This window comes from Lissotriton vulgaris, chromosome 9 (genome assembly GCF_964263255.1).
Source record: "Lissotriton vulgaris chromosome 9, aLisVul1.2, whole genome shotgun sequence".
In the NCBI taxonomy this organism is placed as follows: domain Eukaryota; kingdom Metazoa; phylum Chordata; class Amphibia; order Caudata; family Salamandridae; genus Lissotriton; species Lissotriton vulgaris.
In genome coordinates this window covers 979977146-979994525 of record NC_141697.1, presented here as the reverse complement: position 1 = coordinate 979994525, position 17380 = coordinate 979977146, and the positions used below count along the sequence as shown (strand labels likewise).

Genomic DNA, 17380 nt, shown 5'->3' with positions numbered 1-17380 from the left:
ATCAATAGCTGCATGAGAGAAAATGTTGTTCTGAGAATTTTTTTCTGAGGATTGGAAAGGAGACCAGTTAGTCTAGACTTGAATCAAAGCACACTGAAGGCTGAGAGTGCACTGTAGTAAAGTACGAAACCAACAGTAACCATATTTGTTAAAGAGGAAAGAAGAGGTATATCTTCCATAGGTACAAAAACTTGTAAGTGACAGTATTCAGGGTCATTGCATCAACCGGCCACAAAGGTACTGATGGGCTATATTAGGCATTAAGAGTATTGTGCAAGTAAACCTCTGGGACTCTTAGGGAAGGAACTTGTTGCTACTGAAGATTACAGAAGAAACTCTGATGGTAGAGGCAAAACCTAGCAGTTGCAACACTCTAACCCGGAGTGATTTGGGTAGGATGTCATGGTGCAGTTACAGCCAGGCTGTCTGAGGAAATGTAACTATTTGCAATGTCCAGGCTATCTTCTTTCTTGAGTTCTGTGCGATCAAATTATTTATCAGATGTTGATTGAAGAGTGGTTTCAGAAATAACAGTTAGTGGACATGCCTATTTAGGGCTCTTCCACGAGAATAGGGCCGTAGAGATTAGAAATGCTATATACTCTCTAGACCTTCAAGTCAGATTGCTTGACAGGTAAAACAATACTGCATAGATGGCTACAGAGGATTTTTTAAATGGGTGCTGAGTGATTAGACGTTGTTCATGCTTGAAGACAGAGGTGCTTTACTCATTTCACCTCACAAGAAGGACCCAACATAAAATGTTATTACATAGAAAGCTGATAATGGCCACTGGCGCGATACGCTTCCTTCAAGGGCTTTTGAAAATATTTCTCCAGCCATGTTGGCCAAGTCCCTCGAGACTCACCATTGCCCATTGACAGGTTCGCTTGCTATCGACCTCGATCTCCTACAGGATTTGCTGACGCAACAACTGGCCATCCTTGCCCCCCCTGTTCCACCTAAGCCTCGCACAGTGAGATCTTCTGCCCCTTGGTTCTCGCCGGCATTGGCTGCCAAACGTCGACAATGCAAACAAGCCGAACGGACCTGGCGTAAATTTTATGACGCCAGCGCTAAAGAAACCTATAGGGCATTGATCAGGGGCTATCATCATGATATTGCTGCTTGCAAAAAATCTTACCTGGCCAGCAAAATTGATGGTGCTTCCACCTCTTGTAAATAAATCTCTAAAATAGTTAAAGATTTCATCTCCCCTCCTTGGGTCACTCCCAAACTGACTCATTCTGAGCCCTGGATCATCGAACTGGCCAATTTCTTTACTAATAAAATCAGGACTATCCAGGTCTCTTTTGGAAACACTACCCAGGATCCCCCCCCCCCCCCAGTGAGCTTCTCAAGACTCTCCACTGGCTCCCCATGAAGAAGCGTATCATCTTTAAGGCCCTGACCATTGCATTTAAAGCTTTGCATGGTATGGGTGCCCGCTATCTTTCGAAATGGGTCTGTTTCTATTCTCCAGCCAGATCCTTGCGCTCTTCCTCTCAAACCAAGGCAGCCACTCCCATGATCCGTCGTGCTCGCTGTGGTGGGCGCTCTTTTAAATTCCTCGCCCGCAGCTATGGAACGATCTCCCTTTCTCCTTGAGATCCAGCTCCAATCTTTTGGCTTTCAGAAAAGACCTGAAGACATTCCTCTTCCTGCAATAAACATCGCCTGCGGATCTATGTTTCTGTCACTCGTCCGTCTTCTTTCCTCTCTGGACTTGCTGAGGCTCTTACAGCGCCGGGACACTCCTCGGAGTAGCTGTGCGCTATAGAAGCACCCCCTTTAACATTAACATTAACATTTAACATAGCCCTGGTCCAGGCAGATGACCCTCTCCATTCAGGTTTATGAAAACCCACCAGACCAGTTGGCCTGTGATGAGGCTCCAAATAACCAGGCAACCACTGAAATAAGGCCATCATTCCTAGAAGAGTATAGCTCATAAAATTGGAAATTAGTACCCAGATCACAGAGATAGTCAAGAAGATTCTTAGTGTGGTGGCATATACAAGTGTTCCAGAAAAGGTAGAAACAGATAGTGAGTTGAGATGAGCAAGGAGAAGAAGTAGAAGGCAGGCGCACAGCCTAAGGGCACACCAATATCAGGGCCACTGTGGAAACCACCTGTTGGGAAAGCCCAAGAGAAGAATGTAGCAGTAAAGCCTTCCAGTTCGTAAAAAGGCAGCATAGGAACAAAAATGTGCTAGATATAAAGTCAGATTTTAAGTACTGATAAATTGCCTTTATTTACACCAAGGCTTTGGGAGAAGAGGTGGTTTGCTACAAGGCTGTCGGAAGAGCACAAGTCGTGACAGTGATGTTAGTGTTCACACCAAGTATTAACAAATTAGCATTTACCAGAGAGGAATTTGTTTCAGGAAATGTCACAGGGAACTCCAGTGTTAAGATTAGCAGCTCCTGATAACCAGACTTCAAATTTGTGCAAGATATTCATGACCGGATTGATTGTCAATGAAGATTCCATGTTGCAGGTCTGCTGTAAATTATCAATATTATAATCACTCAAATAAAAGTCTGTTTATTGAAACTTTAGTGAATATTGTTGTATTGGGATGTTGCCTTTTGTTCATAAGTACAGTTCACTTGGTGTATGTTTTGGCACATTACCACATGTTCCACCATCTTGTTTTTAACAGAGAAGGTGCTCTCAAATTACCCTTTTAACCTTTAATCCCACATTTTCAGTGTCAAGCCTTCCACTCCACAAACACTTTGCATGCATCCTAGTTTGTCAATGTTCAAACAGTTAAGAAATTGGCCCACTCTGATATTAACCAGAAAATTGCATTCCACTGGATTCCTTGTCTGCCCACACACTTGTTTGCCGATCAGTAGATAGTAGTTCACTCTATCACATAAAAGCCACACCATCTATAAAGGCACCCTGCATCCTTGGGGTGCATGGCCAGCAGGCTAAGATGGCTGATGCATCTTTCTGAAGCTCCGCATCCCTAACCCCCAATTCGACATCTATCCTGCTCAGCTGTGACTTCCCTTCCCCATCCTACCTGCCAGAAGAAGCGGTTACCGTCCCATTCTTCCTCTGCTGTTAGGAGGGCAGAATCACACATTTGTCCCCTAGTGGGAGGCGGAGAACTGCCTGGTGAGTGGAGTGGGCCATGGCGGATGACGATGGTTGCAGGGTAGCTGGGCGGCAAGCAACAGCAGGCCCTAGCATGTGATAGGATTGCTGAACTGTTGCAGCCCTGTTCAGAAGCTGCAGCCCTTGCAGTCCTGGCAGCCGGGTAAAATAGGTGTAGCTCTGCAGGTGAGCCCTGGCTGCCAAGCTGCCTAGAGGAGAGTGCAGTGGGTGCAAACACCGAGGAACTAGTATCACCCGACCGCAATCTCTCATTCAAATGAGACGCAGCATCCGAAGGGCGATTGATGGCCCGACTGGGCTCCGACCCCGGGCCTGCAGCACAGAGAGGTCGTTCTGCTGCCTGACTGCCGCTGCCCGTGCTATCTACTGCTGGGTAGGAGACCTGTTCTTGCCGATCCGGCTGCACACTGGGCTGAAAGTGAAGTATCTAGTCGCCTGGGTGGGTTCGAAGCTCGTGTAGTTGCCTGGAGCAGATCATCTGGGCAGGGTGAGCGTTTCTCTTCACTGGGGGCAGGAAGGGACCTGACTCAATCAGGACCCCTGGATGACCAGTGTTGTGGCCGGCTCACTGCGAGTGGTGCAAACGACGTCCTTCACCAAACTACTGGTAACCATGAAACGTGGGTTGTCTTCACCTGCGGGGCACCAGACTGCAGCTCGAGGTTCAGCTCGGGCCTAGCCTGTGCTGGTGAGGCACACACCAGACAGGATCATCCACCTGTACTCTACCTGAACCCACACTGTGCAGGACCCATAGCTGTTGGCATACTTAGGCCCTAATAGTCATCATGAAATGGTGCCAGCACAAGGTAGGACAGTGGTTAAGACCAGCAGAGCCCTACAAGGGCATCCCACCTCCACTGTCAAACTTTACCTACTTGAGACTCTGGGTTGCCCCTGTTGCCTAGCAGCCACCTCAGACCACAGAAGACACTAAGGGCCTACAGGTGTAGATGCTGGTTGCTTCAAGGGGGCACAATAAACACTGAAGTGGCTGCGGGAGATGGTGCGGGGCTCGGTACTGTGGGGTACACATTACAGCATTACAGCACATCCTTTTAACATGATACAATGACCCTACCTTTCTATCCCTGCCTAGTTGCCTTCCTCTGCTCCCTCCTCTTGCCATTACTCTACCTTATGTGGGACCCAAAGGTGAACTAGGGACTAGCCTGTGCTTGAGGATCCGAAAGAGAGTGGGAGTGTAACTCAAGGGATACTTGCCATTGATGTGTGAGCTAGACATATAATAATAATAAGAATTCTGAGTTTATACTGCGCCTGGTTACACTAACCAGTGTGTCCCCGCGCTATTCAGTGGCCTCAGCAACCCCCCCCAATGCAGCTCCCAAACCTGCCAGCACACTAAATCCTTGGGAACAGATATGTTTTAAGTTCCCTCCGGAAGACAGGCTCCGAGGGCTCCATACGGAGTCTGAGGGGGGAGAGTATTCCATCTGCGAGCCGCCAAAAGGCGAAAAGATCTGCCTCCCATTCTGGCCCTACTGGTCTTGGGGACGCACATTAGACCAGCACCCTTAGACCGCATAGCCGAGTGGGCGTGTACGGTGTAAACAAGCTCCGCAAGAAGCTAGGACCATTCCCCTGAGCGATCCTATGGCTGATACAGAGGGCTTTAAACTGGATGCGCTCCCTGATCTGCAACCAGTGCAATGTCTCCAGGTCCTTTTTGGAGGGAGATCTCCTGGGAAGCATCAATACCAGGTGTGCAGCATCATTCTGAATATGCTGCAATCTCTGGAGACACCTCGCATTCGCTCCCAGGTATAGGGCATTCCCGTAGTCCAGCCTGGAAGTGACCAAGGCATGGACCAGGGCCCTCCTGGCTGACATCGGGAGTAAATCGAGCATCTTTCTCAGACTGTGAAGAATGCCAAAGCAAGTTCCGGCCACACGTCTAGTATGATACTCAAAAGAAATTTTAGAGTCGATCTAAATGCAGAGGTTCTTAACCTGATCCTTGGGTACAGGTAAGGGGCCCAAAGTCTGAGGCCACCATGCAGATGTCCTGACTGAAGGTGACTTGCCTACAATTAACACCTCTGTCTTGTCCCCATTAATCTGAGACAATTATCAGACATCCAGCTAGCCAAGTCCTGAAGACAAGACGCAAACCTGCTGGCTGCATGCTCAGCCGGCTGTGACAAAGCCACAACCAGTTGCGTGTCGTCAGCATAAGTCACCACTTCCACCCCATATTGCTCCGTGATCAATGCCACCGGAGCCACATAGAGGTTGAAAAGGGTGGGGCTGAGACTGGAACCCTTGGTTCAGGGCAAAAGCCTCTGACCTGCAGGGTCCCTGCTCAACACAAAAGCTATGTTCGCGGAGGAAGGATTCTAGCCATTGCCATGCCTTCCCAACCACTCCGCCCTTCCTCAGACACTGTAGCAAGGTGTGATGTGCCACTGTGTCGAACGCGGCACTGAGATCTCACCCACGTCACATGCACACTAGCTAGCATAGCGTAGTGATATCCTACCCTGGATGATTGTTAGCGCTCTACAAGAAAATTAAATTAAAATTAAATCAAGAAGAATCCGTGCAGCTGTCTGACCCTCATCCACATGTTTCCGCAGCGCCTCCGTGGAAAAGAGTAGCGCCAACTCGGTTGAATGGTAGGCGCGGAAACCCGCCTGAGTGGGATGTAGAAGCCTTTGAGCTTCAATATGTGCAGAGAGTTGTTGGTTAACCAGTTTTTCGACTATTTTGGCGAAATGGGGAAGGAGTGAAATAGGCCGTAGGTTGCTCAATTGAGTTATGCTAATCTGAGGTTTTTTCTTGAGTGGAAGCACACAGCTTGTTTCCAGGCTGTCGGCACCCTACCAGATTCAAAAGACAGTGTAAGGACCTGCCTGATATTCGGTGCCAGCGTCTCAATGTTACCTCTTAAAATTTTAGCTGGAGCCGGATCCCTGGGAGAGCCAGATTTCCCACCTCAAGCTACTTTAATCAATAGGTCCTCATTCGGGACCGTAAACGCACACAGGCTGTCCGTTTCCAGGGTTCCCTCCCCCGGCGGCTCTTCGCCACCGGAACATGTGCCATGAACAGAGCCAAAAGACCCAGGATACATCTCCACTAACTCAACGCCCCAACCGGCCAACATTTCATGGGGAAAGACCACATTACTGGTCCCTAAGACCACTCAGGATCTTATTCCTAGCTGACTTGCATACAGGACGCTAGTGGAAGGCGGCGGACCATTAGATGCCCACTGCCCAGAAAAAAGTGATGGGAAGCCTGCGGTAAACTACCTCATCCATCCCGGCCTGCCCTGTTCCGGGAGTTGTGGAACAGGCAGGGGACCGCTAACATGCAGGCAGAATCAGTGCATCACGAGGTGGCACTCGGCAACAAACTAGGCTGCGTTCATTTTGGCTCTGGAGAAAATTTTCGCAACACAGGAATGTATATGGACCTCCCTCGAAAGTAAGATATACAAGGTGACCATGGATTTCATCTTGCTGCGGGCAGACCAGCTCAAGCTCACATACAAGCAACACAACACTGAACTTCAGCTGGAGGAACTGCAACCCGTCACCCAAGAAGAGACAACTCTACTCCAAGCGCTGTTGGATCAGTTGACTATCTTGAAAGATAGAGTGGAGGATGCTGAAGGGTGGTCACAACGCAACAACATTCAGGTATTTGGAATCCCAGAGGGCACGGAGGACTGCGATGCGGTGCCATATGTGTAAGCCTGGATACATGAACTAGTACCTCAATCAGCGATATCACCCGCACCGCCAATTTCGAACAGGCGCATTGTGTACCATCGCGGAAACCTCCACCAGGTGCCAATCCCAGACCCTTCCTCTTCTGCCTTCTCAAATATAGAGATTGGACAGCATACTGCGAGAAATATGTCGATTAAAAGAGCTCAATGTGAGCAACTCTGCGGTCATGCTGTTCCCAGACTACATGCTGGCTGTGCAGAAACATTGTAACTCCCTCCTCGTTGTCAAGCCCCATCTCAGTGAGCTAAAAATATGATATTTATTGCTGTCCCCAGCGCGCCTCAGAGTAGTGGGCAACTATAATGTTCACTTCTTCGACTCTCCTGATGATGCTTGGGATTGGATGGAGGGCACGGGCCACGCAACCATGGACCCGCGCCCCACCGGAATTGAAAAGGCAGCCAGACCCTTTATCGGAGGCGGCGCACCGGTCGCCCCATGTCACCCACTGCTGTACTCAACCTAGAACAGATGATATCGGAGAGGCGAAGAGCCCTACAGAAGCCAGCCATGCTGCACACCCAAACCTGCATCTCGGACAATGATAATGAATCTGTGAAATCCTCCATCGAAGATGACTCCTTGAAAATAAATACGACCAGGCTAGGGTCACTAACGCCACCAGATGTAACACTGCAGACGACATCATATGACCTCACTGAGAAGCCACTAACGGCCCTCCAATGAACTACAAAAGACTCACACTGGCCCTTGTGTGGCAATAAATTGTGGACAAAGTTCATGCCAGTGTATAGCTAATGGATTCACAATCGCCATGTGGTGAAACCGTGAAACTGCTTCTTATTCGTTCCTTGATGACCAGACAAGCGCATTTCACAGCTGACACATCACACACACTGCATTGGTGGTACAGGGGAATCTGGGACTTGGCTTTGCTACACGCTTCCTCCTCTATGATTGAGGATATGTACCAGTTGCCAATGTTTGGCATTTCAGTTTGGGTAGATCCCTGTTGCACATCTGCTCTAACACTTGTTTCACTTTCCTTATTATTTTTCTTCAGCTAAGCAATGTTGCTTTTACTTGACCACCCCCCTGTACACACTGCACACAGCACGTAACAGGCCCCTATTACAATGTGCAGTTGCTTAGCATGCAATGCAAAACACTAATCTAGGCATGGCTCACCAAACATAATAACATAGAATGTAAGGGGCATGCATTCACACGCCCTCATGCCATTTACTATATTTGAAGAGCAGGTCAACTCGCGTAGCTCTCCTACAGGACACATACCTGATGCTCCCAGAACATGACTGACTGCGCCGTTGATGGCAGAGTCTGGTATTTTCTGCTTGCTACTCATCCTACACTAGAGGGGTATTGATCTGGATACGGGCGGGGACCCCCTTTGTCACGGAGGAGTTGAAAACTGACCCAGGAGGGAGATACGTATTCATAAGATGTTGCCTCAATAGTCTGCAACTGGTACTAGGGGTGATATATGCCCCCAACTCAGAACAGACGCTGTTTCTTAATAGCCTCTCTGCTACATTAGCGGAGTAGAACGGACTCCCATGGCTGCTAGGCGGAGACTTCAATGCTGTCCTCAGCACTACACTAGACCGTTCATTTCCCCCCCCCCCACTGTCATGTACAACCTCCATAACAAACGCCCGCGCACTGGGAGACTGGCTGGGCCATTGGTCACTAGTAGACATGTGGCGATTGCGGAACCCTAACACAAGAATATACTCACATTACTCAGTACCTTATGGACTACACGTCCGCATTGACCGCATAGTAGGATCACAAACACTTTTCCCTAAGGTTGGCCATATTGAATACCTTAATCACACACACTATGATCATGATACCCAATTATTTAACCAACAATGGGAGACAACCCAACAAGTCATCTTCCGCCCCAGGAAGATTTACCGTTCCAGGAAGCTGTAGGATCTGCCTCACCCAAATTCTTTGAACTTAATGAGGGGACGGCAGGTGAATGGGAGGCATTTAAAGTGACTATCAGGGGCAAATGCTTGGGAATTAACTGGAATATCCACATGCACCTCAATGATGCCATCGGGAAAATAGAACGGGAGCACCTGTAACTGGAAACGAGGCTAGTGACGAAACTGAGATGTGCACCACAACTGAATGCAAAGCTCGAGGAGCTTGCTCACCTCCTGGAACGCCTTAGATGCATTAAGTGCTAAGCACACTCTACCCGCACCCTGTGGACGCCAAATAATGTAGACAAAGCAGAGATGACGAGGGGTGGGAGGAGTCTATCACTCTATTGCTTAGCTCTTTTAATGTTGTTTCCTTTACAGGGTTTTGCTGTTATTTAATCATGTATACATGCTTCATCGATTGAAATTTAATGTATGTAACACGCTCTGCCTGTAAAAAACAATATGTAATTGGTGACATGCACAGATGCCTCCGCCTATGTAACCTCCTGATGTAACTGGCTACACACTCCCCAGAGATACATGCTAAAAGTGCAGTTCATATAGCACAGAAGAAATACATGTTATGCATTCTTATGTAAGCAACTATGTAATCTGTGATTCGAAAATGTAACAGAAAATTCAATAAACTGGTGTTATTTTTTTTTAAAAGGCACCCTGCATCCTCACAGAATCAAAATCATGAATATGTATTTGTGATTGGGTTGTTTGTCATACATAAGCCCCTGCCTGATATACATGGTACCAGCTTTCTTATCCTTCATTAGTGCGTGCTCCATCCCATGCACTCTTCTCACCCTATGCTATTTCCTTTTCCTCCCTGTTCATGTTCTGCTCCTTATTCTGTATTTTTACCTATCCATATACAGTTCATCCTCTGCTGCATTCAATGGATGCTCTCTTCTCCATGCTCCGCTTTGTTGTGTCCACAAGGGCTGTCTGGTGCTGCCAGCTACTATGTAATATTTTGTAATTTATGTTGCATTTTCTTCTGCATAATATAGCCATTTAACAACACTTTAAATGCCAAATGTTACTGTTTATGATCTTAGATGGGCATAAAGATGAGTCTGCCAATTCTCACATCAGTTAAAGCCAATATCTCTACAGAAAAGGTGAAAAACCAGCAGGAGCTATCATACCATGCAAAGCCCTCAAACGTCCCATTAGCTTTCTTCCTCACTGTTTACAGCATCCTTTATTCCTTACCCAAGTTATTTTGTGTTCACATTTTACTTTTACACTTACTCCTCTTGCAACTTCCACATCTTCCACTGTCTTTTTAGATTTTTTCACTAAACTGTCTTTCACTTTGTCCTTAGGCATTGAAAAGGCCATATCCCGCCCTGGCCCCGATGTAGTTATCTGTGATGAGGGGCACCGGATAAAGAATTGCCATGCAAGCACCTCGCAAGCACTGAAGAACATTCGTTCACGTCGCAGGGTTGTCCTGACAGGGTATCCTCTTCAGAACAACTTGATTGAGTACTGGTGCATGGTAGACTTTGTGAGACCAGATTTTCTGGGCACACGGCAGGAATTCAGCAACATGTTTGAGCGCCCAATCTTGAACGGACAATGTATTGACAGCACACCACAGGACGTTCGCCTTATGCGCTACCGCAGCCATGTCCTACATAGCTTACTTGAAGGATTTGTGCAAAGGTAAGTCTTTGCTCTGAGCTCCCTAGCCACTGAGCCACATCAGTTAAGCCCTTCATAAGACGGTTTTCTTTCCTACAAAAGCAGCTAAGGCCTCTTGTCTGTTTGTCCTTCAGCAGCAGCAATTGTACACTACACTTTGCTGCAAAGCCTAGTACACTCATTTTAGGTTTTGCATCCTGATTCTTTTCTGGGATCGCATGTTGTGCATCATTACGTTATCTAATCCGGTTCGGTCCAAAATTGTCTCTTGTCCATGTTTTGATCCTGTCTGCTAGACAGTACATGCACTCTGTTGCAAGACATATTCTTAGCTTGCAGTGGGCTAGAGCCCTCCCATTGGTTACCATTGGTTGGCTTCATTCTCATTCGCTTTCTTCTTATTTGTTAACATGTGTTGGCTTTCATTCCTCCTCTTGTGTTTGTTTTTCCTTTAGAGCATGGATGCATTACTGAATCCTTACAGGTTTGATTTTTCCGCTCTACTTCTTCCTTTTTGTTTAAGCTCGCTATGAGAGTTCATGTGTTGTCTTGCTGTCTCCCGAGTGAGCTTCTCTTCCCACACTGCTCTTTCACCACTGTGCTTCTCCCCTGGCCCCCTCCATGATGTTCTTGCCCTCGTGAGCTAAGCCCACCACATTTCTTTTTCTCCTGTGTGCTTCTACCCCCTCCCAGCTCCAAAAGTTCTCTATCACGCCCATATGCTTTTCTCTCCTGCTGTCTATGTTGCTCGCCTGATTTGGATCACCAAGTAAAAGGAAAAAAAGCAGTTGTGTGATTCTGTAGGTGCACGCATGTGTGGTGCACCACCTACAATATGACGCAAGTCTTCATTTTTTATTTAATCAATCTGCACAGCATCCAAGATGCTGTACAGCTTAGCTAAAAATCATTGACAAATCCAAATGGTCCCAAAACTATTGACAATAGCACCCAGAAAGTTAAAGTTGTGGAGGGGTGTAAAGATTACAAGACACAATTCAAGACCCAACCACTAGATTGGGGAATGATCCACTACATGTAAATACAGAAAAATTCTTTAAACTGAAAACTACTCCTACAAGTTAGTAACCTCAGCGCCATGAAAAGGAGTATAGCTATTTAAAAAAGATAACCGCTTAAAGAGTGTAGCAATCACTGTTTTTTGTTTTTTAAAACAATTTTATTGAATTTTTCGTGATATTTTACATGGTTGCAGTCCTAAAAAGTTGCACATTTATTGTAATTGTATGTTACATTTCTACTGGTCTACCAAGGGTCTGGCAGTATATGTGAGTAGCGGGCCTGGAGCCGTGCGGTGTTGTGGTGAGTCTTAATGTAGCTTCGATAAGGGAGCTATTTATCTTGAACAGTATCCGGTCCCTGGAACTACTGGTGTGTGCAAATAACTGGGGATGTGAACCCGGGATGGGTAGGTCAGGGCAAACTAAAACTTATCCTAGCGGCGTCCAAAAAAAAAAAAAGGTGTTTTTGCATGCATTTGTTGAGAGGGGGGCATGGGGTTCTCCTGGATCATAACTCTAGCGAGTTTGGGTGCTTTGCATGGGCCTCTATCCTCGTGGGGGTGCTGCATCATCACAAACCAATTTGATGCATTGGGATATCTGTGTCGTCACAGGTGTTTTGAGGGGCTTCGAATTGTGTGTCTCGTCTCGGGACTTCAGTTGCAATTGTCAATAGTAGAGGTTGCTGGGTGCTTATTGTGTGGTGGTGGAATTAGTGTAGGAGTTTAGCCCACTCTGTGGATATGTATTGCCTATGTACTCCTTGTACCTCCTCCTGCCTGTTTGTGTCCTCCTCTGCAGAGCCCCATTTGCCAACTGCCCCCACCCAGGCTGCTCGCGGGTGTCCTTCTGTGGTTCTCCAGTACATTGTGATCCCTCTCGTTGCCAGTAGAAGGGCTAAGGAGGCAAAGCACGTTTTAACTTTGAGGGTCTTTTGTCTGCAGAATATCCCAATCCCGCTGGCCTCCCATGTGTTCATGTCAGTGTGTCCTGTTATTTCCCGCAATGCCTTATGTATTTTCCTATCATGGGGCAGAGCCAAAATGTGTTTGAATGTTGCATCTGGCACAAGAATCGTGTGTCTAGATAAAACCGTTGCAGCCGTGCTAGGGTAAGGTAGGCACGATGTAGTATGGAAAACTGTATGCTTTTAAAACGGGCCTTCCTGGACACTTTCTTTGGGTATTCTAAAGCTTGTTCCCATTCCTTTTCATGCAGTGGGCGACCTATCTCCTCCTCCCACTTCTGTCGCAACGGGGTAAGTGTAGTGGCCTAAGGTCTCGGGTTGCTTTATAAAGCCATGTGATTAGTAGTCGTCCTGTGCTCCTGTGGAGTACCGGGTGAGTTACGGGTTAGCCCATCCGAGATGTTCCAAATATGGTGGCTGCTGAGGACTATTTATCTGTGGAGCAGGAATTTCCCCCGTGGAAGACCTGTCTCCTCTGATGACTGGTCGAATGGGAGTAGCTTGCCCTCTGTGAACATGGACCCCACCTCCAGGATAGAGTGGTTTGTCCAGACTTGAATTACTCGAGTGGAGTAGTATCCTCTGTTTCTGGGCCGACCGGCTAGTGGGAATAAGGGGGTATATACAAGGGGGTTCCCCTGGACATGCGGTGAAGGCGCAACATGCATGCACGTGCTACCATCGCCTGTAAAGAGATATGTCAATACAGGAGGAGCGCCTGGAAGGAGCAGGTGGTAAAGAACCTACACTGACATAGATCCTCCTTCCGAGGCGGTCTCCTCCAGATGTCGCCCCGCTGTCCAGCAGGACATCTACTGCAGCTACGCCTGAGGAAAATAGGCTTCAAAGGATGGCGCTCTCAGCCCCCCTCTGTCTGTCGGGAGTCGCAGCTTTGAGAGGGCTACTCTCCGACGCCCATTTCCCCATACAGAGGAACTTAATAATGTGTACAGTTCTTGAAAGAAGGAGCGGGAGGAGGATGATGGGGGTATTAAAAAGTGGTGGAGGAATTACGGCACCAAGATCATCTTTGCGAAGGCTATTCTGCCTATGAGGGGTAGGGTCTCCCAGAAACGTACTCCAGTTCTGGCACCCACCACAGCTCTGCGATGGTTGCCCTCAAATAGGTACAAGGGGGAATAATAAAGTCTAATACTGAGGTATCGTGGGGCGCGAGTACTCCAGGAGGTGCTTGAGTTTCTAACTCTTATCTCTCGCAGGGGAAGGTCTTTGACTTGATGGGTATATAGGGAATTTTGCCCAGTTCACTTTTAGTTCTATTGCGGTCGCAATGTCCGAAAGTGTTCTCCATATGGGACTGAGATCTGCAGTGATATCTCGCACATACAGCAGCAGTTAATCGGCCTATAGGGACACCATATGCGTGTAACCTGCTATTTAGATGCTCTAGGCCTCTCCCTCCTGGAGTAGAATTCAAGTCAAGGACATTTGTATTGCGCACAAATCACATCCGAGAAGTCTCATGGCGCTTGCAGACGACTCTGACAAGAGGATTAAGATGGTTTCATTTACAAAAAGCCAGGTCTTCAGCTTCTTGCAAAAGCGGCTGTGTTCAGGGATAATGCGAAGGTTAAGAGGGATTTTATTCCATGAGGCGGGGACGAGAAAGGAAAAAGCTCGACCGCCATTTCTAAGCGGCGTCAGCAAAGACTCATTACTAAATCTGAGTTCTCTTCGAGGCTGGTACCATCTTAGCTTTTGAGACAAGTATTTTGGGCTATTTCCGTACATGTGCTTGTGAACCAGGCATAAAGTTTTAAAAAGGATTCGTTTTTTTACTAGGAGCCAATGAAGGCTTTTTTAACAGGGTGCTGAGGAGGATCTTCGTGGAAGATTGAGAACCAGCCGGGCTGCAGAGTTCTGAAGAAACTGGAGCCTGTTCAGGTGGTGTTCATTTACGGAGAGTAAAAGCGCATTCCCATAGTCCATTCTATTTATAATTAGACCGTGAACTAGTGGTTTCTGGGCCTCAACGGGTATCCAGTTAAAGACCTTCCTCAAGCTACGTATTAGTTCGAAACAGGTGCCCACGATATGATTGATTTGGTTTTTCATGGATAATTTGTTATCCATGTAAAAACCTAGGTTCCGGACTGATTCCTTAGGCGTTGGACAATTACCTAGATTGGTTGGCCACCAGTCATGTGTCCAGTATTCTGCAGCTTTGCCAAAAAGCCTATTTTCTGATATGCTGCCATTTAGCTGAAGGTGGTTGGCGTTCATCCATTTCTCAAGATGGGTCAGGCAATTTTTGAAACGCGGTTTGGTTTAGTTTTGATCTGGGCCCAGTGTGATTAGAATCTGGGTATAGTCACTGTAGGACAGAACATCAAAGTCATAGGCTCTGATCAGTCTGGCCAATGGTGTCATATAAACGTTGAAAAGCGTTGGGCTCAGGATGGAGCCCTGCGGAACACCCATCTTAACAGGTCTTTCACATGCTATGTTTTTGTCAATCTGGACAGCTGTTACACGGTCGGATAGGTAACTGGTGAACCATTTTAGGGCGTTTCCTCTGACACCAATCTCCCAAAGCCGTTGTATTTAAATGTGATGGGAGATGGTGTCAAAGGCCGCAGACAGGTCGAGCAGGACGAGGATGGTTGATTGGTGTTTGTCTAAGGCCATTCTGATATTGTCAGCAACCTCGACCAAAGCTGTCTCCGTGCTGTGTGATGCCCTGAAGCCAGATTGAGAAGAGTCTGAGTCCTTGGCTTTTAAGGTGGTTCACAAGCTGTTTATTGACAAAGGATTGAAGCATTTTCCCAAAATATTGGGAGTAAGGAGATGGGCTGATTAGTTTAAAAGGATGTTTGGGTTTGCCGTGGGTTTCTTCAAGATTGGTTTAACTCTTGCTGCTTTCCATGTTGTAGGGAAATCTGCCTCCGAGAATGACTCGTTGAAAAGACTGGTCAGACGCTCCACCAATGCCGGGGCAAGCATAGAAAAAAGTTTTGGGGAAATATGATCAGTGGGAGAACCAGACTTTATTTTCAGCCCGACTGACATGGTCCCATTGCTGTCAAATTTTTCAAATTCATTCAAAATATGTGGCGAGTCAGATGACAAGTTTGACAGAGCTTCAGGCTGCGTTGTATTTTGATGAGAAGGAAAGGAGAGGTGGATAGTTGTTGTTTTTTCCTCAAAGAATTTCGAGAGTGTGTCGGTCCACTCTTGGGAATTCGGTATTACTGACGGGTTACTGGAGGTTGTAAATTCTTTCAAAATTTGGTAGAGTTCTTAAGAGGAATTTTCAGCTTTGTTTATTCGCTCAGTAAGGAATGTTCTTTTTGTCGCCTTTATGTCACTCATATAACCGGAGTGCAATATTTTGTATGCTTTGCGGTCGGCCTGATCTTTGCTTTTCGCCATTTTTAGTCAGCAATTCTACATAGAGATTTTGTGGTTTTTAGTTGCTCTGTAAACCAAGGGGCAGTTCTAATCTTACACTTGACTTTACTCAGGGGGCGATTTTGTCCAATGCTGTCTCTATGGCATTCTCAAGGTTTTTCAAGGGCCTGCGTAATGTAAGTTCACTTTCTAGGGCCACTTTGGCTATAGTGATGGGAATAGTAAATTTCAATAAATAATGATCTGTCCATAGTAATGGGATGGAAGGGTCTACCTCAATATCAGGGGAATTTGAAAAAATAAGATCTAATGTGTGACCAGCCTGATGTGTGGGGCCAGTAACCATCTGGACGAGACCGAGGGTGTACATGTTGGAAGTTAACTTTTCAGTGTCCAGGTTAGATTGTATTTCCGCATGGTAGTTAAGATCACCTATTAGGAGGAATTTATCAGAAGCTAGGACATGTGGTGCAATGATCTCAAGCAGCTTGTTTGCAAAATCTTCTTTGGCGCCCGGGGGTCAATATACTAGAGCTCCTTTCCAGACGTTGTTTGAGGATCCCTTAATCTTAATGGAATCTTGAGAGGCTCCATTGCCATCACCCCCTGCTGGGTGCTCCTCCCTATCTTAAGAGGTGGTGAGATGTATTTACCCAGTCTTACCCTGGATGTGAGTTTCGTATATAATAGTTTTACTTGCGCACATAAGACGGCACCTACCCCCATCCGTTTCAGCGTCTCTAAGAAGTACGGCCAAGTCAGAGTGCTAAATGCTTTTTCTAGGACCAGGACCAAGCAAGCCGCCCTTTGGTACAGCCCCACGACTGATCCTGGACATGTAACAGCCTGCAGATGTTTTGAGAGGTATTCCTACCCGGTACCCCGTTCTGGTCCTGGTGTATTAATGGCGGAAGCAATCTGCCTAATCGGTCGGCTAGGATCTTACCGTGGATCCTACGATCAGCGGACAATGGCGATCTAGGCCTGTATGAGGTCAGCTGCGTCGGATCCCGCTCAGGTTTCCGGAACAAGACTATATGAGATTCCTGTAAAGAGCAAGGCAGTTCCCCCTCCTCTAGTGCGGCCTTATACAAGTCTGCCAGTTTTGGCACCAATAATACAGCAAAGGTACTGTTATACTCCAGGGGCAAGCTTGCTTTCCCGGGGGCTTTGTTCCGGGTCACTGCCTGGATTGCTTGTTTCACATCCGAGGGTGTGATTACTGCTTTAAGGAGGGTACTGTCCTCACCTGGGGTCTGAGATATGGTGAGGGTGCTAGGAAGTGGTTGACTAGTCCCTGGCAGTTCTGCTTGGGGCTCTTGTATATCTTTGCATAGTGATCCTGGAAGAGTCGTAGGATATCTGTTTGGGAAGTGGCAACCCTGCCCGTAGGGTCAGTGATTTCAGTAATTGGTAGTGTGTCCTGGTTCTGATGGGCGAGCCAGGCAATGAGTGTTCCTGACCTGTCCCATTCCCTATGCTTCCTAGCTCCATATAACTTGAAATTATACCTTCGCAGGTCTGACAATCCTTCCGCGTAT

The 17380-nt window shown here is 47.1% G+C and overlaps 2 protein-coding genes across 3 annotated transcripts in view; both read left to right on the top strand.

The window, feature by feature from the left end:
• The window catches only part of RAD54L2 (RAD54 like 2), a 1034525-nt gene that overhangs the window by 513753 nt on the left and 503392 nt on the right, over positions 1 to 17380 (top strand). For both annotated transcript variants that reach the window (XM_086938836.1, XM_086938837.1), the window contains exon 10: positions 10157 to 10499. In XM_086938836.1, coding sequence (XP_086794962.1) covers positions 10157 to 10499 — 343 coding nt within the window. The remainder of the gene's footprint in view (positions 1 to 10156; positions 10500 to 17380) is intronic.
• The window catches only part of LOC147692653 (uncharacterized), a 273896-nt gene that overhangs the window by 220350 nt on the left and 36166 nt on the right, over positions 1 to 17380 (top strand). The gene's annotated exons all lie outside the window — the stretch shown is intronic.